The sequence below is a fragment of the Vespa mandarinia genome, chromosome 13 (genome assembly GCF_050613455.1).
Source record: "Vespa mandarinia isolate Hongniang chromosome 13, ASM5061345v1, whole genome shotgun sequence".
Classification (NCBI taxonomy): Eukaryota; Metazoa; Arthropoda; class Insecta; order Hymenoptera; family Vespidae; genus Vespa; species Vespa mandarinia.
In genome coordinates this window covers 208,234-235,371 of record NC_140822.1, presented here as the reverse complement: position 1 = coordinate 235,371, position 27,138 = coordinate 208,234, and the positions used below count along the sequence as shown (strand labels likewise).

General features: G+C 43.0%; 1 protein-coding gene across 5 annotated transcripts in view; it reads left to right on the top strand.

Annotated features, from left to right (window-relative positions):
- bru3 (CUGBP Elav-like family member bruno 3) overlaps positions 1-27,138 on the top strand; it is a 412,883-nt gene that overhangs the window by 350,741 nt on the left and 35,004 nt on the right. For all 5 annotated transcript variants that reach the window (XM_085661018.1, XM_085661019.1, XM_085661020.1 and 2 more), the window contains 2 exons: positions 5,114-5,162; positions 13,393-13,518. In XM_085661018.1, coding sequence (XP_085517144.1) covers positions 5,114-5,162; positions 13,393-13,518 — 175 coding nt within the window. The remainder of the gene's footprint in view (positions 1-5,113; positions 5,163-13,392; positions 13,519-27,138) is intronic.

Genomic DNA, 27,138 nt, shown 5'->3' with positions numbered 1-27,138 from the left:
GTAGTTGAACGTAGATGCGAGGAGTAAGTTGATCGAAAAAAAAAAACCGCGAACGGTTTTGTAAACCGTCGTGCGACAATCGCATCGGCCCGAGCCGACTTTCCTTCCTAGGTCTGTGTACATGGAAAATGTGAAAGCGAGCACCACGGAGAGCAGCACGAACTCGAAACAGAGAGAAAGAGAAAGAGCCGGATAACATTTGACATTTAGTGCGCAGCGAGGCATTGGCTTAGATTACAATCGGTAAACGCCGATTGGCTCTGCGAGGGTGCAAAAGCTCACTCAACTCAAATGCTCTTTGGGAAGAGTATAGTTGGCGCTCAAATATTTGCGGAGTGTTAGAGAAAAACGTCACAACCGACTAGCGAGGTGAATTTGGAAAAAAAAAGAGAGAGAGAGAGAGAGAGAGGAGAGAAATCCGAGAGGATATCTTTGGTGTCGAAGAAACACGACGAAAAATATCGCGATTGGAAACGTTGAAATATATATTCTTCTCTCGCCTTTGATCTCGTATCCTGTTCCACGCTGTTAACGCGATGCTCCATTTCTTTTACGCGTACACAAGTGTTTTAATCGAACGTTTCACATATCTCCATATCTTTCAAATCTTGAAGAATTTTGTAAAAAAAAAAAGCCAATATTACGGTCTGACAAAATATTTACTTACCACATCTTGATTAATCGTGCTTGAATATTATATAATTTACGTTCGTATATTGTTTAATATACGCAGCGCTTCATGCGCGCGAAAGTTATGAGTGGCTTAATTTCGCGTTAAAACTTTTTAACTTTGAAACTCGTGACGCGGATAAAACTGTTTTCTGTTGATCGTAAAATATCAATTGTATACTTGGTTCTAAATTAATTTTCAGTTTCAATTAATTCGCCAATTAACTCGGCTGGAATCCACTTAGATCTAATACGTTAGGAAGCTAGTCTCATCCTTCTCCTTTCCTCCCGTTTCCCAACGGCATATACGTCCCTTTTCCTCTCTCAGTCCCAGCGCACTCACTAACCCTAGTAGTATAGTAGTAAGGCACCCAACGCGAGAAGCATACGAAGGAGAAGTGCATTTGCTTTGGAACATTCGACAAATTAGCTGTATTACCGGAGCGACCGCGGATGCAGATTTCGTGGGATATACAGTTTCCCAACGGTTACCATGTCTTGTACGTGGAGAATCATCAAAGTTAACTCGAGTCGAGTGCGCACCTGCAGAGACGGCGGCTGGGCCGCTTCTACTTCTCTTCGTCTCCTCGGTACTACTACTCATACATGTCTCTCGCTCGAAACTGCGAGCGAATCAGTCCGGTATAACGCGGAAACGTCGTTAAACGATCATTGAATTCGAACTTTCTGAGCGATCGCTCCTGTGGTTAATATGCATCCTATCAAACAGGCCTGAACGTTCAATGAGCTCGACATGGGTTAAGTCTATGTCTCTACGTACAATCGATAAAGCCCAAATAGATAGTTGTTTGGAATCTAGTTTAATTTTCGCTAATCCTCTTCTCGCCTAAATGATCGCTAATAAACGATCAACGTCACTATTTGGGTCACCGTATTGAGTGATTAATGTTAATGAGAAATGCGACATTTTTCTACTTGCCTCAGTTACCGATTTATACTCGTCGTGTTTCTAGCACGCAAATCATTTCTAAAATGATTTTTTTTTGATTAACCCGTAATGATTAATTTTCCTTAATCTACCTATATGTACACCTTACATACCGTATACGCGTATACACGTGTAGTAAGGTTTAATATTATGGTTTCAATAAGGATTTCGATTGTCGGTATTGATTGAAATTTGAGATGGGGCGGGGGGGAGGGACTCTCTCTCTGAGTCGATAGAAAATACAACCAATTCTGTTTTCCTATTCGATCATATCAGGCAGAAAGGTAAAAAGATCGTAATGGAAGAGATGAAGTCATCCGACTCGTTACGTGGCCATGATCGAAATTAACTCGCTGAAGGGTAATCAAGTAATGAATACATCGCCGGCGAAGGCCATACCTATATAAATCATGCCGTAGAGGATGCCAGAGGGAGTCCGCAGGGCGAGCCCTTATCTCCAATCAGTACATTGATTGCACGCAGCCAGGTCAAATACCGGGTTTCCACTTGGCGCTTCGGCACAGCCACGATAGCTTATTCAATTTCCGAAACGGTATTCACCATTCAATTCGCCGCTTATCAGCCTCCACCCATTCGATATCTGAATTTTACGTGGCTTTCCTAAGACTCCTCGTACGTTTGCTTGTTGAAGAAAGAAAAAAAAGAAAAAGAAAGAAAAAAAGAAAAAAGGAGAGAGGAAGAGAAGCAAGGGGACTTGAATATATCGTCGTAGGATATGTTCCACCAACTTTCCACGTTCCGGCTGCAAATTCTCTTATGGGCTCATAGTAACGGGTCCTTGGGGTTTCTCTCTCGGACCACTTGAATATACGAAGATTTTATCTGCTATCCCTTCGACTATTTATTTCCCATTTATTTCCTATTTATTCATGTATATATATATATATATATATATATATATATATATATCTATTTTATTTGCGATGAAGTAAGTCGAGGTCGAAAGGGAGTGTCAAATAGACGAATACAAAATTGGGACGATCAAAATTGCAATTCCTCGTGATTCTTCCTTTCAGGGATATCGTTCTACATCTACCTAGAGAAGGCAACGCTCGCTTTCTCCCCGCAGTGTACATAGATAATCGAGCTTAATTAATTACCCGTGATGCGCGCTCGGGTCTCGGCAAACACATTTACTTATTAGCATCTATCTTGAGTGGTGCCTCTCAAGGGAATCGATTTTCTAAGTGCACATGCCTGATGACACGAATTGCCAAAGGGTCGACGCTCGATCGTAACGCGATCATTAAATAAAGGCGCGGAGCCGAGCTCCGCCATGTCGTTATGAAAGAGCCTTACCTATTAATAAGAGGTAGTTGCTTTTGTTGAAATACATGCCGTCCATTAATACTTTACGTTCGAATAATTATCTTCTACGCTTACATTTGATTCATTGTTTATTTGAACAAGAGCCGAGTTTCCTAGCGATTTCATTAATTAATAGACATTTGTCTTCATTATTGGTGTTAAGGACGACAACGAAAGTAGCTATCCAGTCGATAGTTCTCGACTGGCATGGACTCGGTCGAGTCGTAAGTGACATTTATGCGATACACTAGTTACATTAAATTTACTTTAAGGAGGCCGAATGAATATCGGAGAAGCTATCGTAGTGTACCGCTAACCTATGCCGAAATATCTAGGCTCCTCCAACAACGAGACAACAACAATTATGTCTAATGAGCATCGCTGAGCAAGTTTAATTTTCTGAATAGTGCTTAAAATGGCCTCTCCTATCCCTCTCTCTCTCTCTCTCTCTCTCTCTCTCTCTCTCTCTCTCTACTTTCCTTGCTCTCACCGATAAACTTTCGTCTCGTGCCAAAGCAAGTATAAGAAAGAATAATTTATTTACTATCGATCTGTGTTAGAAAACTCAGCAAAACCCGGTAACTGTATACGACTCTTCCCGCTCCCTCCACTCCCCCTTCCCCTATCACTCATTTTTTTCTGTCCCACTCGTGAAAAGCATATAGCGTGTATAAGATCCACGTGGTCATGGCACTGACCCCTGCAATGCGACCAATTCCCCTTGGTATCTGGCGTGCGCGCGGAGGAAGAAAAACTTTTGGGGCTGCCTCGCACGTTCCCATCTACCGCACGTTCGTTCTCTATCTTTCTTTTTGCCTTCTTCCCCCTCCCTGCCCCGGCAATTCTTATGGGAAATACCGTATAATGAAAAAAAGTAGCGAGTCAGAAGACAGATGGTCGTGGCATTCGAAGGGATCCCGAGCGTGTCATGTCCATGTTAAAGACCAGATTTCGTGCTCCCACTTCCAAGATTCATCGTTCCTTAAGCGGTCCTAATCTCTTTCCGAAATCCTAGAACTCGAATGGATGCCATCGCATTAAGTTCATCCGTTGTATACTGAAACATTGCACCCTTATGAATGAATTCATTTGTAAAGAGATAAAGAATATATCAAGATCGAGTTAGTAGTTTCAAATTGTCTTGGAAAATTGATTAGAGAAATCGTGTCAGTGGTAAAGACGAACTAGTCCCTTCCGTTCGTGCGTGCGCTAGGGCGCCGTCGGAAGGAAAATTGGTCGGAGAGAGCACTTTCAAGTGAAGAGTGGCAGGATAACGCCTTATTGGAAGGAGCATCCTCAGTAACCAGGACGACGTTAGTGTGCTAGGGTGAAAAACGAGAAACACAGAAGGAGCGAGGGGTCTCTCGAAGGATCGAAGTTACGGTCCTCTGTCCCCTGCGTCATGAATCATGCATCTGGATCCCTGGAGGAGAGAAGTAGAGCGTGCTGCGGCGGCGTGGTCCGACAAATAAACAATGTTATTTGTTCTGGGAGTCCAAGCCATCTCCAGTGCGGTCTAAAAGATTTGAGCAGAATGCTACGAAAGGACCACCACCGTCCGACTATCCTTCTCGTTTCTCTATATCTCCCATCCCTCCCTCCCTCTCTCTCTCTCTCTCTCTCTCTCTCTCTCTCTCTCTCTCTCTCTCTACAATTTCTGTCTTCGATCCCAACATTTTCCCCTTTTACACCGTCTACCAGGATCTCGCTCCTTATCCTTCGTTGTCGTCGTCGTCGTCGTCTTTGCCACCCTTATTCCCTGACAGTTGGACCTGTCAACGACAGAGGTACCTCTCACCATCTCCGACGGTGTTTGAGCGAGAGCAAAGTGACGAAGGACGAATGTACACCTACTGGACACTTCGTACCGAACAAATAACGACACTTCCGATTGCTGCACACTTTCTGCAGCAATTCGTTCTTTTCTCCTTACTAGTAGAAGTACGACCTCGACTTATATTTTCTTCTATTTTTCTTTTCTTTGATGCCGCAAAAGTTTTGTACAACTTTTTCATTTCCAGGAAATAAAGGATTACCGATCGTAACCAATATAGATAAGATTTTTTAATCGCTTATGAATTTGTACAAAGAAATAGATTGTAACGAACGAATAGATAGCACACTTTTCTAACTGCGACTAATTGGTACAAATTCTTTTTGTTTCAGATGAACCGTCCTATTCAAGTGAAGCCGGCGGACAGTGAAAACCGCGGAGGTGAGAAAGATCGATTTATCTAGTGAATACCAATTATCGTATTATTATCATAAATCCTTATTTGTAATAAGGTAAAAATATTAAAGCAAGGGCGATACTTGAATTTATCTTAACTATTATGCGTATTGGGCGTAGAGCAAGATCCTTTCAATTTATTATTCGGGAAATCTAAGGACGACCCTGGGTTCGGATCCGCCTCAGCGGTCTATATTTCGTCTTCCAGAATAACGATAAAATGCCCTTTAAGACATTTTTTGCCTTTTTGCGTCAGGAATCTTTTTCTTTTTTTTCTTTTTTTTTTATTTTTCCTTTTCTTTATTTTTTCTTTCTTTTTCTTTTTTATAGAATTTTCTCCCAATTCAGTCCTTCTTCCGTTCTCGTCATCTCGGTCGACCATTGCTCCAAATTTTCTCCTATCTCTGGCACTCAGCCAGATGTGTTTGGCTTTCTGCGTAAAAGCTGATTGAATTCCCGGTAGCTTTTAGCGGGCTACCCCGGGTCGTGCTTGGAGTTTCGGTAAATGAGACCTACTCGCTCTGTTTGTTCACGAGACACAAAACCATTTCTTGTTTTAAAAATGTTGCGAAAGAAATTTTGAAAAAAGTTAAGTCATATAATATCATATGCCGTTAACGAGAGATGTATCACTTTTTAAAGATTTGTAAAAGTATCGATTACATTTGACTAGCATCCGATCGGACAGGAGAAAATTGTGTCGTTCTCTGTTGCGCGACGTAAAGTTAATAACGAATATATGGACAATTCAGCAATTCATACGTAATATTCCACGTAGCGTAAACGAATCGGTCGTTCTGAAAATTCTGTTGGGATCTACGAAATATACGAATGACATAACACATATCCATTCCCTAGGATGCAAATAGCACCGGACCATAGGATACGCGGTTAAAAATCTGTTGACGATACGTAAATATTGTGAAAAACGCGCACTGCATATAACACAAACATTTGTCGTCGTACATCCATTATTACGGCGATCCTCCAGAGACATCGTCACATTTTTAAAACGCATCGATTTTATCGACACCATCGAATTCAATAACAACGGCGACATCCTCCCTCAGTGACTTTCGAAATTGCATAGCCCTTCCCTCAGCCCTCCCACGTTTCTTGTCAGGAGAAGTGAAATCGATCGGTCCAACATTCGGTCTCCCATCGTATCATTATTATCCACATACAGAGATGGGGCGAATGAAGCAACTTATAAAGATATACGAACATCAGAGATAATCTTGAAACGTTTGAACTTGGAACATAGTTTAGTGTCTCCTGCTGCGAGCCCGCATGACAAGTCCGATATTTCAACGAATTCCTCTACGTCTTGAAAGCTTCTATGAGACGATGTCTCATCGTTGAAATTAAAAATACTATGGATTTAAATTGTATTACTACAACGAATTGGAATAAACCTTATTGAACTTGATGTACTATCAATTTCATAGAACAAGAATGATACATCTTCAAAATGTTTTCATCGTCCACTTGAAATTCTTATAGACCAGAACGAATTACGAAGTGAATAAAGAAGACTCAGCCTTTTTTATCAACTGTAATGCTTTCAAGTAAGAATCCGTGTGCATCAAACGTTCCACGGAAAGGAGATGGAGGAGCAATAGAAGGAAGGAGAGAAGCCGAGAAGGAGGGAAAGTGCGCAGGGGGATCATAATTCATATGCTAATCTGGATGAGATGCCATTGTAATCTCCGGTCGCCCAGCTCGGTACGGCCTTACAAAGCCGCCTTGCCTTGACGCGGATGTAGGCTGAGTGATCCGATGCCTCGCTGCTACTGCTACACTGCTGCTGCTGCTGCTGCTGCTGCTGCTGCTGCTGCTGCTGCTGCTGCTGCTGCTGCTGCTACTGCTGTTGCCGCCGTTGCCACCGCCGCTGCTGCTGCTGCTCCTCTGCTGTTACCGTTACTGTTGCCATTGAGGGCGATGCCACGTACTATACCTATGTAGATACTATGCTGTACTCACGTACTCGTGAAGTTCAATCAGGGGGTTAGTGAACTTCAGTAACACGAACGAACCGCTTTCTCCGACCTAACCTCCTGGATATATTCTAAACCAGGATTCGTCTCTTGCCTTTGCCACGTTCTATCGCCCAAGATGGTTTCAAAATCTTCCTCCTCCTCCTCCTTCTCTCTCTTTCTCTCTCTCTCTCTCTCTCTCTCTCTCTCTCTCACTCTCTCTGTCTATCTATCTATCTATCTATCTATCTCTCTTGGCACGGTTTCTCCCTACACCTTAACAGGCTTCTCTTCCAAGTCCCATGTCTTGTCGTCAACGTCTCCTTTCCACGACATTTCTAATCGGCAAGGGGTGAGAATTCACATCCGTTGTGCGTCTCCGTCATCAAGGGTCAAAGTTTGAGATCCTACTACCAATGTTGAATGTCTAATTTGTCCCTTGGCATTAGATACGATTAGCTTAGGAGATTCGCGATTATTATTAGTCAGCACGTGAGATGTATCTAACTAATCGTAAGACAACGTTCTTAATTGATATTCCTCTGGGAATATGGGAGACGTTTAACTAGTGATGATTGTATTCCATGCGATTCAACGTAGAATCGTTAATTTAATTAACGTGTATATGATTAAAAAGAAATTTCCAAGAGAAAAAAGGTAAGCGAAAGTTCGGTCGTGAAAGTGACACTTTTATCGAGGCGATTTTTCGCAGGAGTCCTGAAAAGTAAATGGAATTAAGTCTACACGGAGAGAAACAGATTTGAGAAATACGTATCTCACGTGGAAGTTGGTTGAAGTCGGGCTGGGCCGGAGTTCTCCAACTGGATAAGGGTGAAGTGGGAGCTGTACCGAAGCTAGTTGAACAAGTAGATAAGTTTCGATCCCTCGGCGAGCCACCTTACCTCCATCGCCATCACTCGTCTTACTACCTTTGTAGAGATAAACGTATCCTGAGATATCAGGGGCCTTGGTTGGTACCTTCATTGCTAGTAAGCTAACTTTGGGTTAGCCAAAGTGACGTAGACTTTTGCTACGCGGTCCACAGAAATCTTGGCGAATTTTCAAAAGTATTGAAACTTCAATTGTGAATAAAGTTTAAGATCTTAGCCAAAAGATAGAATTATGTTAATACTTTTCTAGGACAATATGTAACATTTTAAAATTTGAAGAATCTACGCCATGCTTCTTTGTTGATTAATAATAGAAACGTCATATAAATTTATACTTGCTTTATTCCATCAAAGATATTACGTAAAATCAATGATAAATAAAACCGATCGCAGATACTACAAATAGCAATACCATGCAATACGACACTTTTGGTATGCGAATGAGATACTTACTTTGTTCGCCGTTCATCGAGAAGATAATTTCTTAGGCGGCTCGACAAGATCGAAGAAGAAGGTTCTTGAGAGTGGCACGTTAATAGTCAGCTCCAGCGACAAAGGTTCAATTCTTAGGTCCCGACGGTGTCCTGACGCGACAATGAGAACGAACGCTTCGTTGAAAAGTACCTGAGGCTGACGGAAGGAGAATCTTCTCCTGTAAGGAATGGTTAAATGGGTGGTTGGTGGGCGGTTTAAGGGGCGACTCGATGAAGAAACTGCTGGAGAAGTTGTCGGAGTAGAAGGGTTAAAATGATGTGGGCTGGCGGATGGGACGAAGTATGGGGAAGAATCTCGAGAAAGCGGAGATGCAACGAGGCTGCAAGTCAGGCGAGAATCTAATTTCCCGAGACAAATCCTTAAATGTGCCCTAGAGCCCGGCTGGAAGGCGCGAATCGGGAGAAGGCACCTCGTGGAATGAGCTCTCGCGTCTAACATCCGCGACGACAACGACGACGACGACGACGACGACAACGACGACGTCGACGACGACGACGACGACGACCTTTAACTCGGTTCGCCAATTTTACATCTCCATAACCTTCGCGAGAACGGATCATTAAGTTCATTCACGTGGAGGATGCGGTATACCGATGAAGAAAGTTGCGACGCTCGGTATCGAGGTACAATGAAAGGGACAAGGAGTTATCGAGATTTAACTTTTTTATTCTCAGTGTCTCTCGTTGATTCTTCAAGAAGTTCGTGAAAGTATTTTTATGCTACACAGTATAACGTTAGAGACATTTTTATGAGAAATTGTTATTGTTTATTTATTATTCTACAAGATATATTTTCATATTTCTTAAGATAATCTATACATTTTGATAATCACGCGAAAGAAAGAAAGCGCTTGGTTGCGCGACTTAGACGCAACTGCGTTTGGGAACGGTGCTATTGGCCAACGAAAGAAAAAAGTACGAACGAACGAACGAACGAACGAACGAACGAACGAACGAACGAACGAACGAACGAATGAAGAAGAAGCGTATAATTTGTTGGGCCCAATGCCATTTCTTTGTTCTGTTCTGTATTCCAGAGTGCATGATGGACGACGGGAGCGCCTGTGCCATCTTCTGGAAGTAGGAGGCACCGGTGGCAGCCGCTGAAGGTAACTTCGACTTCCAGGAGATAGCTAGCTTCCTTCCAGTACCTCTATTCTTCTTCTCCGCAAATCGGCAGAAAGAGAGCCCCTTCTCTTTGAAAAGAGAAAGAAAAAAAGTGAACGAAAAGCGAGACGAATCTTCCTTAACTTCGTCGCGCCATCACCGCTGATTCAGCCTAGCACAGCCCGCTGCAAAGTTCATTTTGCTGCTCGCTAGTGTTCGATCCACCACATTTTTTGCCCTTCCTTTTACAGATCCACCCCTTTTCCTACCTTCTCTTTTCTTACCACATGTCTTTCCTTTCTGCTTCAGTCATGAATGATCCTATTTCCCGACATACATCCAATCGGTATATGCGTTAGATATCCATCCTCGAAAGAGGCAGAATCCAAATTGCAAACGCCGCACGGAAAAATTTGTCGCAAGGAAATAGAGAGATTCTCCTTTTCGACTAAATCCATTCGTGAGCCGTCTGACGAAAAAGACCCTTCAGCGTCAGCATAAAGTAAATCGATTCTTCCTAATCAGCTTTCCAAATTATTGACCAAGAATCGAATCGACCATATCTCGAAGACGCCTCGCTATTCCGTCTTCATCCTTTTTTCGCAATATCGCCATCCCCCCGAGATCGAGATTTTTTCACCCTTCTTTTTTCATTGGTCACACCTGAACGCGCTAACAACTTCCATATCGCATTGCAATCTGGAATCCTCGTACCGGATCTTCAACACTCTCACGCACCATCCATTGCCGTCCTCTTCTCTTTCTTTTTCTATCTTATACTTTGTACTTGATCCAGCACGATAGACATCGTTACAGAAGAAAAGGTATTATGGATAGTATTGTTTTACGTAAACCCACGTGCGTGACTGGTACCTGTAGCCGTAAACTTGTCGTCTGTCTCTTTTTTCTTTCTCTGTATTACGCACAGTCGTTATCACACTATTAAAGCCTAGTTACGACGCGACTTGAGCGAACGCTTTTAGAATGCCATAAATTACCTCGTCGCTGTATGAATTAACGCGAATAACCACGCGAATAATGGAGAAAAAGCGTAAGATGTAGCGTAGCGATTAAGACTCGCGTTTCTCGAGATAATTTTCCTTTCTCTCTCTCTCTCTCTCTCTATATATATATATATATATATATGTATATATATATATATATATATATACATATATATATGTATATTTACATATATATATATATATATGTATATATACACGTCTGTCTATCTATCTCTGTGTGTGGGTGTGGGTGTATGTGTCTGTCCGTATACCACCAAACATACGGCGACGATAAACTCTTCCGTCCCTGCCCCTCTTATCTTTTTCTTCGTACTATAACCGACGGTCGTTCATGCTTCATGTTACCGAGTTCCTTCAAGTTCCTTTGTCGATTCCGAGTCTCGATACTACCATCATCACCACACTACCACCCCTTAATCGTGTGCCACGTATACATGTATAATTGATGTATTTACACTATACGTATAGCATAATGCATATACATCGAATATGCGTGTATATAAGTATACCTTATATATAATTGCTCTTTACAGCTGTGACCATTAAAATAGTGGCTCGCTCGTTGGATGTGTTGTCTCGTTCGTTGTCGATGTGTTTTTTATCACCTTTGTACATATTTTCTGATTATGATGTGAGCTACGTTTATCTTATTGTAATTAGATTTGATTCTTTATCAAAATTTTTCACCACTCATCCGTGTCCGATCACTCTACGTTTTCCGGCTGTTAAAAGCCATACCCGATCAATCTTATTCTTACGATTTCCCCTTTACACCTCTCTTGTTCACACAGATACGCCTACATACACTGTTCCTCATCCCACGACAGTCTGTTTTATCGAGTTAGAGAACGCTCTAACGTGGATACGTTTAGGTGCAGATATTTCTAAAGACAAGAAAAATGTAAATTGCAACTGAATTCCAAATTTTGTTTGCCTCCGTAAAATTTCTCAAAAATTTCATTGGGGTTTACCAGATCGATAGGAGAATTTAGTGGATCAGAAAAGTCACGGCAATTAATTCTATTCGCTATCAGCATTCCTCTAAATTTATACGAACGAACGCACATCAAACCACACACACGCTTAATAATTGTCGGACTCACGAATCCGAGGATGCCATTCGTCATGAACGTGTAACGAATAAAAAGAATTCATTGGTATTTATCGACTACGTTTAATTGGAAAATCCTGGACGAAAATCCTACGGAAAAATGCTCGAACAAAGGAATGAACGTTAAACGCGATAAGTAATCAATGGAGTCGTGGGGGCCGAATTATTTCGCGAAAATTATTATTTACTTTTTTATTGTCTGGAAAGATAATGATTTAAAAAAATATTATCCTGTCTTCTGGTGACCCTATCGCGAAAGACGAACAAGAGAAAATCTAATTAGACTAATTGTATACGTCCATCATATGGAAAAGAAAAAAAGAAAAAGTAAGGAGAGCAAAATGATAAAGGGCAAAACGACGGTCTGATTTTCGATATTATTGTTACACAGGTTAGAAATAGCTGCAGATTATCGTAAATATTCAATGTCACGTAATGAGTGTTGAGTGTGTAACCTTTTATATAAAAGAGGTATGCCTCGACACTGAGAGCGGCATTCTCCTCGGTGATTACGCCCGTGACGGTTTCAACTAAAATTCTTCGTATGATCTATACATGCGTACGTGAGAAACACTCGTGATATATTCGGCCGAAGCCATTGCGAAACGACTCGTTGCCATCGTCGAGAATGCCGTACGTAGTTACGTTTTACGTTTTATGTTTTAACGTTTTACATTTTATCAGATTTTTTCGCGATCCCGTTCGTTTTCTCCACCTATTTCTTCGGCTTGTGATGTAGGTCGTAGGTTGGTATATTGGTTAATTGGATTATTTTCATATCTCCTTAATGTCACCACATTCTTCTAATTATTATTATTATTATTATTGTTATTATTATTATCATTATTATCATCATCATCCTCATCATCATCATCATCCTCATCATCATCATATTATTATTATTATTACTATTATTATTATTATTATTATTATTATTATTGTTATTATTATTATTGTTATTATTATTATTATCGTTAAATATGTACATTATATCGTCAATTATTATTATAATTATTATCGTTTTTCGAAAGGAACGTTCAAATTTGAAACGAGGCGGATTCTTTGGCAGAACGCTAACTACCATTATCATTCGATTCTTCCATTCCAATTTGATCGTTGGCCAATTCAATCCAAGATTCTGTCTTGAGCGACGACAAAATTAACTTTACCGAATATCCTATCGGGGGAACCGCTGATTAAAAAGCCATCAAATTTGAATCTTCCTCGTATTATATGTTACCGTTATCGTAATCACGCATTAATACACACGCAGCCCTCCACGCTGTCTCAGATGGATACGTTTACCGCGATTGTAAGCTAGTGTAAACGTACGCATCGGTATAGAGATCGTTACTTACGTGTCTCCACACACGGATGTGTTTTACATTTTGTATACCCCTACCTCCTTCCCCTTAGGATGGTGGATGCTGGTGTTACCGTGTAACTTTGTCGTTCTCGGTGTTAGCCGCAAGATCTTCTCTTTGACGCCTATAAAGCACAAAAAGAAACAAACGATCCAAATCCGTGCACGGACTTGAAAAGTAACTAACATTATTTTTTTGTCCTTTTTTCTGTTTTCTCTCACTTTCGACAATCGGCCGACAACTCGCAGACAGAAAGCTGTTCGTGGGAATGCTCAGCAAGCAACAGACTGAAGACGATGTCCGACAATTGTTCGCTGCCTTCGGCACAATAGAGGAGTGTACCATCCTCCGTGGTCCAGACGGTAGCAGCAAAGGTGAGTAGTAGTTTTTTTTTTGTTCTTTTCTTTTTTTCTTTTCTTTTTTTCATGTATATTTTTTCCTCTTACGTATCATTATCTGTATGCGATTAGAATCGACGAGAGTTCGATCGAGAGTTCATCATCCAACACAGTCCATCACTTAACATGATTAAAAGATTAAAAATGCGTCTATTCTAATGCAGTTTCATATGCTCTACCCAGACGATTCGTGTTTTCTCGCAGAAAAGAGATCTCTCGACAAAGTCCAACTTTTAAATTAAAATACGAGAAAAGATTTCGCTAGAGAGAACTGACGTTTTTCTCTCTCCTTTTCTGCCCCGCCCCCTCCCCTCGCTCCTCTCTCTCTCTCTCTGTCTCTCTCTCTCTCTCTCTCTCTCACTCTATCTCACTCTCACTCTCTTCGATTAGTTCGTTAAGAAGGGGAAGCATTTTCTCGCGCGCGCGTTCAAACTGGTGATGAGCTGCGAAACTCATAATCCCTCCCCGCGGACGTGTTCTTCTCGAGGTCCATCGAATGACGGGGAGGTGAAGAAAGAATAAGAAGGAGAAAAAGAAGAAGAGAAAGAAAAAGAAGAAGAAGAAAAAGGATTCTCGAGGGTACACCTTCTCTCTCCACTCCTTTGGCAAAGGACGAAGAGCAAACCGAGACTGCGAAATTAATCACGAGATGCGCCTGTAAGAAAAAAACGCGAGAGAGTAAGCGCACTTCAAAAGAAGCAATTGCCTCGGTGCTTGCACGAAGAAGAGAGAGAGAGAGAGAGAGAGAGAGAGAGAGAGAGAGAGAGAGAAAGCGCGCGCGCGCGCGCGTTGGAAGAAAGAGGATAGCCCTTTAGAAACGTCGTACCAATGAGTAAGCAACGACTGACTACCAGCGGCCAAGTAAAAAAAAAAGTATAATCGCTCTGGCATTTGGATATTTGCTCGCGTTCCAAACAACCTTCTTCCGCGTACTTGTAAAGAGAAAAAGAGAGGTAAAGATTTTTGCTGAGAGAGTAAGAAGAAGTTGATTGTATATGGCGAGACGGGGTAAGGAAGCTCGCTCGGAAAGGACAGGAAGGGCAATAATTTCCGCTGGACGAGGCAGGGAAATTTAAATATTTTCATTCAAAAATGAAGACCGCGAGTAATGGGATGCTGGTCGGGTCGGACGTGCTTTCAAGGAGTTTGCGAGAAACTGGCGGCGAGGAAGAGGAGACTCGAAGAAAATGAGAGGCGGAAAGGGAGTTAGAGAAGAGCGAAATGGGGTAGGGATAAAGGAAAGAGCAAGACGAACGGGACCGAGAAGAGAGTAGTAAGGAAAAGGGCAGGGCACGGGACAGGGTGGAGGCGCGAATGTAATTAAATTCCACTTTGAAGTGAAACTCACTTTCAGCAGTTAATAAGATTTTGATTCGTAGTCGGTGGTGACGTAACGCGGCGCCAATCGCGCTTGGCAGGTACCAGCTTGGATTCGCGGTCCTCGAAATAGAGATTCCCGAAGCTCGTAATCATGGAAATTTCTTAGGACGCCAAACGCGACGTTATAACTCTAGAATTCGTTTCTTTCTAGTCATTCGCTATTCCCGCGATCGCTTTAAAAACCCTCGGAGTACGACGGTTGTCGCGTATAGAGAGCACCCGAAAGGAGGAACTTTGTTCGATGCAGGCTTGTCTTTGCAAAATTCTCAAAAGCCAGGGGCCGGTCGAAGTCGAGGCGACGTCTCCCCTGTCACGAAGAAATTAACACGGGACTAACGTGCCTCCCCCAGGAACGACCCTGATCGCTTATTCCATGCAACTCCGCGCGCACACGCATAAAGCTTTCGCGTCCACGATCCTCGCCATGTAACCTCACCCAGATGGAAACTTTCCGAACACGCTTCATCACCACTTCGCCGGCGAGTTTCATAACTAGCTAATCCGAACTGTAATAGAGAGATCAGGGAAGGGCTGGAGCGCGCGTGACTGCTTTATACGCGTCGCCCTTTCCGCAACTTCAAATTACCTACGCTAAGGAGATATCGCTTTCGTAAATCTTATTTCAGATCATCCGTTAGTTAAGCGTTGGGATCAGTGAGTCGTCTCTGTTTCTCTTTCCTCTTTATTCTCTTCTAACTCCCCGATTCTGGTGGGATATCTGGTATGAGTCTCGTTGGTATAGCGTTTCAAAGAGCGGGAGAGAGTTATGACCTATCAAAATTACAGCCATTCCCAAAGCCCGTTGTTCGCAATCCCGTTCTCCAACTTCGATAAAGCGATTCGGGAGAGAGGGACCCCCCGTTGAAGTAGTGCGCGCACCGGTAACGAGGAGTTTAAGAACACGATTCGAATGGACCCAACGTTAATAAGAGGTGTCGCGGAGGATTATTCCAAGGGGAAACTTTCTGCTGACGGACGGACGGACGGACGGACGGACGGAGGGGAGAAGCGAACCATCGGGTATACCTTCGTCAAACTTTTCCTTTAACTCGATTTCTCAATCGTAATCCCATTTTCGATTAGCTGTATCGTCGATCGACCGAGCGCGCTAATACTTATCTATTCTTTCATATTCTTCGATTCTCGTTTCGTTACTCGTCGGCTCGATAGCTTTTACAACGGTCGGTAGAGCGATCCGATTGAAGACACGTGTGTTATACAGCTTCGATGGTATTACAATTAACGCCCGTCCACCTTATATTAGCTCTTTTAGGAAAATCGTTTGATCCTCGTACAAAATCGCGGTACTTTGTAGTTGGACGGGGAAACATTCTGCGATAGGAGAAAAGTTCTTCCTGTGTACGAGAAGCGTTACATACCTTCGCTCAGGAAGTTGAAAAGGAGGTGCCGGAAGACTTCTCAGTAACGAGGAGTTTAAGAAAGGAATGGTAAGTCCTTGGATACAAAGACGGTAGAAGGAGGTTGCGCCGGCACCTCCCTCTCATCGTCGTCGTCTTCGTCGTCGTAGTAACGCTCCACATTCCCTCGCCAAGTAACGACAAGGCTCTTCGTCCAATTATTTTTCCCTCGGTTCGAAACATTTCAACGCCACTTCAACGAACGAACTCGTTCTATTCTCGTAGTCGTGCAATACCTTACTGCCTTCGTGCGCTACCACCACACCCCTCTTTATCCTTCTTCCTTTCTTTCTCTCATTTTCTCTACGCTTTTTCGCATATACATATACGTTTGCAAGTTCGCGCGAGAAAGACTTAGAGAGAGAGAGAGAGAGAGAGAGAGAGAGAGCGAGAGAGAGAGAGAGAGAGGTGCTTCTAGTATGGACCACGAATCCGCATTATTTCAATTGCGCGAACGGCAATAATTCACAGTGCTAAGAAGATTATAAAATGTTTATGAATAATGGAACGAAATATTATTCGAGGAGGCAAGCCCTCGAGGGTCTCCCGCCTCGTGTTCCTAGGGGAGGGTCGCGCAGGACGAGGTAACGCCACGGACAATGGCGAAAGCACCTCTCTCCCCACCCCGCATCCCCAACTTCTCCTCTCCTTGCTCTCCTCAAACAGAGCTTTCAAGGTATATTTGCGCGCTTCGTATACGCGAGCACGAAGAACGTGCGAAACGCGAGAGAGGGAGAGCGATTCTATGCATTAACTTGTAATATTATTGCAATCCACCATTACCAAGCCCCTTTTCGTGAAAGACGTTACGCCGTGTTGCGTTCGCCCTTCCCGAGAGACGCGTCGTTACGTAAACTTTTTTTTCCTTCTTTTAGACCGTTTAAAGGCCTCTAATAGGTGTTTCGACGTGCATCGTTAAGCTCCTTTTTAGTAAAGGAAAACACGAGGAAATTTTAATCGGACTTAAACAATAATTTCCAATCGACGATGATCGATCATTTTCAATGTTTAGGGATCATCGATGATGCAAAAGGTGATGTGAACGTGAAATGAAAGAACGTGAAATTGGTAGTGTGCGCGAATAACCACCGATACATTCGAGACGCGAATCCTGGGTTTGCAAGTGACAGCGCCGAGATTAATCATCGATAACCAGCGCCCATATAATACTCCCTCATAAAATGCTAGAGTGAGGAAATTATTGACTCGTACATCCCGTCAGCAATACCATCGAGGGGGATATTCCACCGTCATCTGTCTGTATTGTGCCGACGCGTTCGAAATCGACTGCATTTTAGAACTGTTATCTCGATCATCGGGAGTACGGCTCGAATTTTTTACAGCTCGATTTTTTTACGGATCGATTTTTTTGCAACTCTCTCACCCCCGCCCATCCACCCTACCTCCCCACCGCGACTCTTTTGGCAATTACCAGTTCCACAAGCAACTTCATTGCACAACCAACTTCGCCATAATTTGTTTCCATTTCTTTTTTTATTTCTTCGAAATTCCTCCGAGAATATTACAATGTTCTCGAACTGTATACTGCGATTTTTCGAATTACTCGAAGCACCTCAGTTTCTATCGTTTTCTTAAGTAACGCGCGAAACGACGCGTGACAAAAAATGAAAGTAGACAGGATGCTTTTGCAGATAGAAAAGGAAAAACTTATTAGGTTGTTCGCACTACAGGGCAGCAGCTTCGCCCTTCATTCGAAGCCGAAAGCTGGTGCTTTCGCGGGATAGGGAGTTGGAAGCTCTCAATATGTCCGACCTAATCCTCTCCCAGAGGACTCTACGTCCCCTCATGCGCGCGCGCGCACTTTACTTTGCAATACGTAGGTACAAACATTTCGAGGGCAGCTGCGCCACGGGATTTAGGAGCTGAGCGATTAATAAATGCTTCGTAGGACGAGCAAGTAGCGGGATCTCTCTCCGACAGGCGCTCGACGAGACTCCTGGTGATTTACCGTCTAGATTTCGCGTGTCTGCATTCAAGTTACCGCCGTCTCTGGATTTCCGACGATCTTCGCGACGGTGGGATCGCTTTGATTTAACGTCGCCGATATGAAATGTCCACGACGAACAGAGTCCGTCGTCGTTCCATCGTCGTATGGAAATTTAAAGATTACAAATTTTCAACGAGTTACAGACCGATTTTATCGGAATATTTTAATACTCAAAAAAGTGGCAGGTACACATATTTGCTTCAATATCAGTAATCACATGCTTCTTCGATGAAAAAAGTGACATGGTGGTGCCGTATCATCTTGAATCATATCTTTATATTTTTCCTCGTCGCGCGACGATCAAGTTGATCGATAGCTCGACGTCGAGCAAACTTATCGCGACCGATGAAAATCACGATTAAAAGTGAAAAAGGTAAATAACGACTCGCGTGAGCGATACGTTATACCGCGTGCGTTATATATAGGTAATATCATTAGGATGATCTTTTCCTTGGGTCACGCCAAGCTTGAAAAATACGATAACGATCGCATGTTCCCTTTGATTGAAAATTAATATGCACCTAATATTATTTACGTGATCTTTAGCTTAGGCTGATTTTATTATTCGAACAAATAGTAGAGATATAAGTGCACCGATGGTTCGTACCAGGTACTTTTATCTAGCTCTCCTTCGGAATGTAAATCGCGGACGTTTCGGTATCCAACGAAGGAAGTTGAATCCTTTTGTTCGCATGACTTAGACCGACGTAGGGTAGACTATTGTGGCTGGAAAGGAAAGATTTACCGTTCTTATATTAATGCGATTACCGGGGTCTCGCTAGAAAGAAGGGCCTCGTGAAAACGGCAAAGGACTCCCCGGCTTCTTTCTCGACTCTTGCCTCTCTTCAGTACTTCCGATATTTCAGTACTCGTCCGTGGAAAGGCGCTTCCAACGGTAAAGACCTTTCAGCGCGGAATAGGAAAAGGAAGAGAGAAGAAACAGAGAAGAGAGAGAGAGAGAGAGAGAGAGAGAGAGAGAGAGAGAGAGAGAGAGGTGGTCGCGGAAGGTGGAAAGGAGAAGAGAGAGAGAGAGAGAGAGGCGGGGGTTGGCAGACGTGTATAGGTTCTTCGGTCGGCGGTTCCCTTCTATCGGCTTCCATACGACAGCTTTTGCCCGTCAACCGTAAATACTCCATATTGGCCATAAACCTTTACATTCGTGCATTACCTACCCATCCTGATTTGACGCGTTCCACAGCCCCGTAAAGCTGGTCGCTCTGCGTTATCGGCGAATAACCGTGGTAGGCGAGGCTTAATACATCATTAATACCGCCTGAACTTTTAAACTTCATTCTCTTTTTCGGCCATTGCTTTACGGCTGGTTAACTGCACCGTCACTTGGCATCGCACCTCGAGGGGCCTTACATTAGCGCGCCATCGAAATCAAGAGTTCCATCTTTTAATCGATTCGCTTCTGCTCGTAAAATTGGACGATTTAACGGCACGACCCAGCAGCGTTCGCTCCTTTTCCCATCGACGCGGACTGCAACGCCTTGTCGTACAATACCAAGCACAGAGATTCGATAACATCCTCACGGATATTGTCAGCCGATTCAATTCGCCCTGGTTATTGCGTTATATTTATAGGATATCTCTGGTTATACGGCTTTATTTCACTGGTGAACGACGCTATTTTCTACCCGTGTCGCGATATATTATGCGCCTCACGCTGTAACCCGCGAACGCACGAATAATGATCGGTTTGGATCATTCCGCCAGGCAGACTGTTTTTAATATTCGGCTTTTATACACCAGAAGCTTTTATATGTTCCGCTTCGATATTCATGGGATGCGCTTTTACATTTTTAGGAAATAATATATAACATTTTTTTTATCATAATATAATTCCGTACGAAACATTGAATTCCTGGAACGAGCGGTAAAAAGAGGGGGAGAAAAAGAAATAAAGAGAAAGTAATTAGTAGTAGTAGTTGCGTGACATAGAAAAAGGATCTCTTGGATTTTTCCCATAAGCCCTCGAGGGCCACTTCTCTCGTCGTAGGTGGTAAGGGAAAAAATTCTGGTGAGACCGACTAGAGAAGATGGTATCGTCGTCTTCGTGGAGAACGCCAGAGAGAAGTCGGAACACACAAAGGTCATAACGCTACGCATCCTCAACGATGGTAATGATATTATTAATAATGATAACCGCCGTTGCAGTGTACTTCGCGAGAAGTCCGCGCGACCCATTAGGAAGGAAACGACACTTCTGTGGCTTTACAGGGGCCGAACGTTACAGCCATGTGCCACGGTACTACGTTAGAAATTTAATAATCCATTACTGCTGTATCCAGCGGCACCGCTGCTGCCTCGTGTGAGACCATTGCCGCCAGCGGTGGTATGCCATCGCAACGACCACGTCGTAATCATAATACCAACTTTTTTCCTTTCTCTTCCTCCCCCAGACTCCACTCTCTCCCTTCGTCGAAAAACTAGCCGTTTCATTTGCCTTCGAACAATCGAATGAACGATCGATCATACGTTCGCTCTTTCTCTGATCGTTATCGCAATTTTTTCTTTCCCTTTCTTCGTATGACCAATGGAAAAGAAACAAAAAAAAGAAATATTTGATCTTTTCGGATTGTTTATCGAAACTATTTTTACCCTTGCTAATGTATTTATGTAATCGATAGGAGACACGCGATCCACTTTTAAGATTTTCACGGAACTGTGGCGAACATTGAAAATCCATAAACCATCCTCCGTTCTGTGCTACAAGTTTAATAATCCACATCGTATCCGTCGTAGTAGGAACGTGACCGTTGGCGGATGACGGGCATAGCAACGACCACCACCTCGTAATCGTAACGAAGAGTTTTACAGGGCGTTTTGCTGCACCAGCCTCTGACTCCGCCCTTTCCTGCCCTCATCCTCCGCCACCCTTCCGCCGCCCTTCATCGGCTCTCTTTCTCTCACTCTCTTTTTCCCGTCGTTCTCTCACCCATTTTTGCTGCGACCGATATACTGGCGGCCATAATGCACTACGAAACTCGTAACGATGGAAATACGACTGTATGTTTATCGTGTTATGGAAAATCTAATACTTCGGTGAGTGTCGAACGATCCTTCTTGCTTGCCGCGTTACATCACGACCGTTCGACATTAGGGCTTTTATGCGAGAAAATATTTTTCGAAGTAGGCTTATCAAGAGGCAATTCGTACGTGGTTATCGTCTGATAATCCACGATCTTTCGACTCGCATTCCACGTTACAACGAATACGAGTGAGGTATAAAGCTCTCGACATATACCCCAATACGGATATGTAATATATACCTTGATTTTTCCCCTTACTTGTACGCAATTAGAAAAAAAATGTCCTTTCTTCTTTCTTTTTTTTTCCTTTTTTAACTAACTCCTTTTCTCTCTCTCTCTCTCTCTCTCTCTATCTCCCTCTTTTAACTACTTATAGGAGGGTCAGAGTAATCGAGGCAAATTTTATACGCGATTTTATTCGGACGTTTTCTAACTTGCTTGAAAACTTATCGATCTAGCCGAGAGATGAGCTTCCGATTTAACAATTTCGATGTCATATAGGACTAGATAATTGATAAACAAACAATGTATCTTCGAATATAACTCGTCTCGACATCGTTATGGAATATGTACTTACCTATAGATGGATGGGTTGGACATATAGACGAACAAATAGACGAGCAGACGAATAGATCGATTGATAGACAGATGAGTAGACACATGAATATATAGATGGATAAACATGAAATGGGTAAATGTATGAAACGTCGAAGTAAGACAAAAAAAAGAAGAGCGCACATTTTACTACATGCGTATGGCATTACTTGCGAACTCGAAACGCATACCTACTTGCGTTTATAAAGGTTTGCGTAGTTCTCTCTTTCTCTCTATCTCTCTCTCTCCCTCTCTCGTTCTCTTTCATGTCCCTCTGCAAATTCTCGCGTGCGCGCGGCATGTGAGACGAGCGTGCGAGAGTGACACGTGCGCGTGCATACAAGTATATCGAGACCGTATGGCCGACGAAGCTCGATCTCATAAGCCCCCGGGGCGTCACAATAATTATAAAACTACGGGCAACGCTCGTTCGAAAGCCCTTCGGACCGTGGATGGACGCTCGAACGGACGGGCAAACCCCAAAACTGCTGCCCTGAAGCTTTCGACGACCATCACTACCACTACCATCGCCATCGCCACCACTACCATCATCACGACCGCTACAACCACCAGTACGGACACACGGTCAACAGTCCAACTACTACCATCGTCCTCGCTTTAAATTCGCGTTCTCTCTTCCGTCGTTTCTTTATCCTTCAGTGTATACTCCCCCGCGGCACATTTTTTGCTGGTCGCAGCCGTTTCTACACTCGCTCGCGTACTTCCGCCGTTTATGATAACTCCTATATGTGTACTGTATTCGTGCGCGCGCGCGCGCCAACGCCAGAGCGACCGGCTTTCAAAGAGACGACGATTTTCCCAAATATCTCGCGCTCTACGAACGGGAGAGAGAAGTATTTTAATGAAAAACAAGTCTTGTGTGAAATTCAAAGGCTTTTTATTCCGATATTATTTCTAACGTCGAGAGGTGGAATTTTAGTCAGACTTCTAGGTATACATGTTTTATACATACACGTATATAACATACGCGCACGCGCACGTACGTACGTATACACACACGCGCGGAGTTAATGTCAACGAGAGACTCTTTCTACGAGACTACGAGGATAGAAAATAGAATGATGAAAGCAGCCTTTCATTTTATTTCGAACTTTCGCGATCGGCCGACGTGGCTGAAATTCTTGTCACGTTCGGTGCACGATAGAGCCCTCGAAAGTGCACTCTTTAAGATCGTATTCGTGTCTCGAGCGAGAACACGAAGAGCCTCCGAAATTACAAAGGCTCGTAAAATGCGTAAGCTCCGGTAGATCGACACGTTGCATTGAAAGAGCTCTCAGACGGCGAAGGAGACAGGTGGCCAATGCGTTCGTGTTTACGTTGAAACAAAACAACAATTCGGCGTGCCTGTGATTGCATAGTAATTCTATTAGCGTGCTCGCGTACGACCGTGAGTCTGAGCGAACGAGGAAATTGTGATTTTAATTTTCCTTGCTAAATTAGAAGGGGATAAACAAGTATTAACATTCCTATAGCAAAATGCTTGCATTTCTGTCACTGTGTGTGCGTGTGTGTATGTGCCTTCGTAGTCGAGATGAGAGAAAGGGAAGGTCGAGTTCGTAAAAAATGAGAGAAGCAATGGCTGGAGAAGAAGAGAGGAGAAGAGGGAAAGGGACAGGAAAGGGTGGCTGCAAAGTCAAAACGTAATACGATTAACGGACATTAAATTGGAATAGCCCTTTTGGGGATTCGCGGCTTCTCGCATCGACGACTCGGCTGAGCATTCTCTCTCTCTCCCTCTTTTTAACTTGCCTCTTTTTTACGTCCTCTCTCTCTCTCTCTCTCTCTCTCTCTCTCTCTCTCTCTCTCTCTCTCTCTCTCTCTTTGTCTCTCCTACCCCCCTTTCTCTCTGCATACCCGTGAGTCTTTCCTCTCGTACCTGAGCGATGAAAAAAATCGTATTTCCTCTCCAACGCTGACTAAAGCGGAAACCTTGACGGTAGCTCGAGGGTTGGTCGCTCGAAAACGCATGTACGTACGTTCGTAAATTTCATTTTACTACGGTGGATGGCGATGGTAGTGCTGATTTATCGGTCCGCCGAAATGTATAATTTCTCTTCAAGTTTCGATGGCACAGGAACGAACACTTTTCGGATATTTAAGGATACACGGCATGCACAGTATTATATGTGTGGATCATACCTAGGGAATAATTCTTTTGACAAAGATGTATGAGAATACATCTTTGTAAAAATGCCTTTAAGATAACTTCGAGAAAGGAATGAGGAAGAAATATTATAACTGAAAGGTATTAGGAGAAAGGTGAGAGTGTATAACCCGTTTAGTTTCGTGAAAATGTCATTTAATAAAAATAGATTTTAATAACTCGTTCCTTTCTCGATATGATTAAATGTATTCGAAGGAGATATTTTACGATATTCATTCGATTCGTCGAATTTATCATCTCCATAGCTGCTAATATTATCTTTTCGCGGAAATCATCAGTCTATCCATCACATCCGAGAATAATTAACGAATGCTACGATAAAAAAGATTGACGTATTTCATTTTCCTAGCCGGAGATTCTCTCTCCCTCTCTCTCTCTCTCTCTCTCTCTCTCTCGCTCACTTCATCATCAGTATCTCAATCAATATATCCTCCCTTATACAACCAGATATTAAATAACACACGTTTAATGAATATTTGGACGATAAAATGTAAATTAAGCGAGATATTAACACGAAAATTTGATACGGTAAATTAATATCCTGAACGAGGGTGGAAATTGGAACGGAATTGTAAAATATTTATTCGTCTATGTTCCATTCGCGCACCCACTCTCTCTCTCTCTCCCTCTCTCCCTCTCTCTACTTCTCTTTAATTCGCGGCAATGCATCGCGACAATCAGATACAAAATCTTCTCGACTTTTTCCCGATGAGTTAGGTTGGAACAATTTTTAAAACGTATAGTTTAAAGAATCGAACTTAATGTTTATCGAATAGGGGCTTCTCTCGCGGCTTTTCCTCGAACGATTTTATTCAAGTGTCGACGCTCGCTCGACGATGGCGAGTTGATGAGTGAGCGATTCTAAAATTCCCGTAAAATATATAAGTGTGGGCGTATATGTGGTAAACGAGAATCTCAATGATAATATCGCGCGTTATAAGAGGAGGAAAAGGAAATCGGAACGCAAGGGACCACCAACGCTACGTGACACGAACGCGAATCGTGCCATTAATATTAAATGCTAAGCGCCTTTTTCTTCTTTTTTTTTTCCCCCTTTTTCTTTTGCCTATGGCCCGACGCAAGATCACTTCCGCGAATTTTAACGAGAACGTTGACGACATCGTTCCAGTCATTTTATAGTTTTCGAAATTCGTATCGTCTCCTTTTTTCCGTACGTCCCTACTTATTCGCGTGGATTTCTGCACACGACATACAAGACGACGCGATTCGTATCGAGAAATTCTCTAACAATCTTCTCCGTCCACTCCCTTTTATTTTAAAAAGAATTGCTTATTGTCATTCTCCTCTTAGATAATATTACTTTTCTTGATATCGAATCGAGGCAACGACGTCGATCGTGTTAAATGATGCATCGGTTTTCTCTATTACTTTTATCATGATAAAATATGATGATATATGCTCTGATTAATTTACGTATACGTATAGGGGATATGGAATATATCGTTTTTGAGGAATTTGCAAATTTGACGACACATTTACGATCAAACGAATATTTATTTCGAAATACCTCTAGTTTCATTAAACACCACCATTATCAAACGAAATACGCCGTAATTGCATCGTTACATTTTCGAACAAAGAGCGAAACTATTTCGCTTGAAAAATGCCGATGTAGGTACAAGTAAAGCGAGGAACGTCTTATACTTTCTTTCATAGGAGGTTTATGGGAATATTTTTTTCTCCAAAAATCTCGTCGTTTTCGGCAAAAAAAGTCGATTTTCCTTTACATTCGACCTACAGCCATCGCGGCAACGCTTTCGTCTTATCTGAACTTCCAAAGATGTCGGGACCCTGCCTGCCTTCTTTCGTACGTGATGGCGCAGAAGAAGTGGTGAAGGAATGAGAAGTGGAAGGGTGATTCTCATATGAAGCAGACTAGTAGTGGGCGAAGAGAGAGAGAGAGAGAGAGAGAGAGAGAGAGAGAGGCGGGGTGGGGATGGGGGAGGGAAGGAAAGAGCGAGCGTATCGCAGCTCGACAGCAGGCTTTTCTTTCGCAAGCGAGGCTCTCCCAGGGCTTTGTCTAATCAGTTGGTCGCCCTGAAAAAGGAGGATCGCCATTTTTCGGGGGCAATGACACGTTCCCCGCTGTGACGCAAGTTCAGGATAGAAGCAAGGAGGACGCCATGAAGACGAAGGGACTCCAAAAGGAAAATCAATGTCGTGAATGAGCTTCGAACGTAGCAGCGCCGTTGGCCCGGCATATACTATCGCTTAGGGTGCCTCTGTTGTTAGGGGCTGAATTCCGTGCCACGTAAGCGTCTATAGGGTGACTTCGAAATGCGTAACACCGACGCTTACTCCAAGGGCGTTCCGACGATATTATTTCGAGGATTCACGATTTATCCTAAACTTTTGTTCGCTTTTATCAGGATGCTAACCATTGCCGAGCGTATCGGTCCGAGGTTGATCTCCAATAATATTAAACTTCGCTAGAGAACCCTCTCGAAAGTTCTTCTTTTCTGTCTTTCTTTCTTCCTTCCTTTTCTCCTCGTCAGAACTAATTCGAGTCACGTATCGATGCGGACGAGATGACAGCTTCATCGATTTAATATCCAACGTTTATTAGATGTCCGCTTAATTTTCATTCCAGTGCTTAACATCAGGAAATTCGATGCGACTTAATTTGGCGGGAAGGAAAAAGGGAGAGATTGTTTAGATGACAAGAGAATAATATGAAAGTTGGCATCAAAACAGCGCAACATAGCGCTTCGTTTTAGGAGGTAAAATATATATGATTTGACGCACGTCCGCGCCTTTCCCAGTACTCGTTACGACATTACTTTACCGAAATAGCATATTTCGGCCGAGGCTGATGGAAAGGGTGCTAGTAGACCGGGGATGAAGTAGCGACAGCAACCAGTGACGTAGGCCGGACATTGTTCTTTTGTCAGTCGCATTGTTAACGAATCAATAAGACCGGACCTCATTGTCTCGTGTCTGTTTCGACCGCGCCTG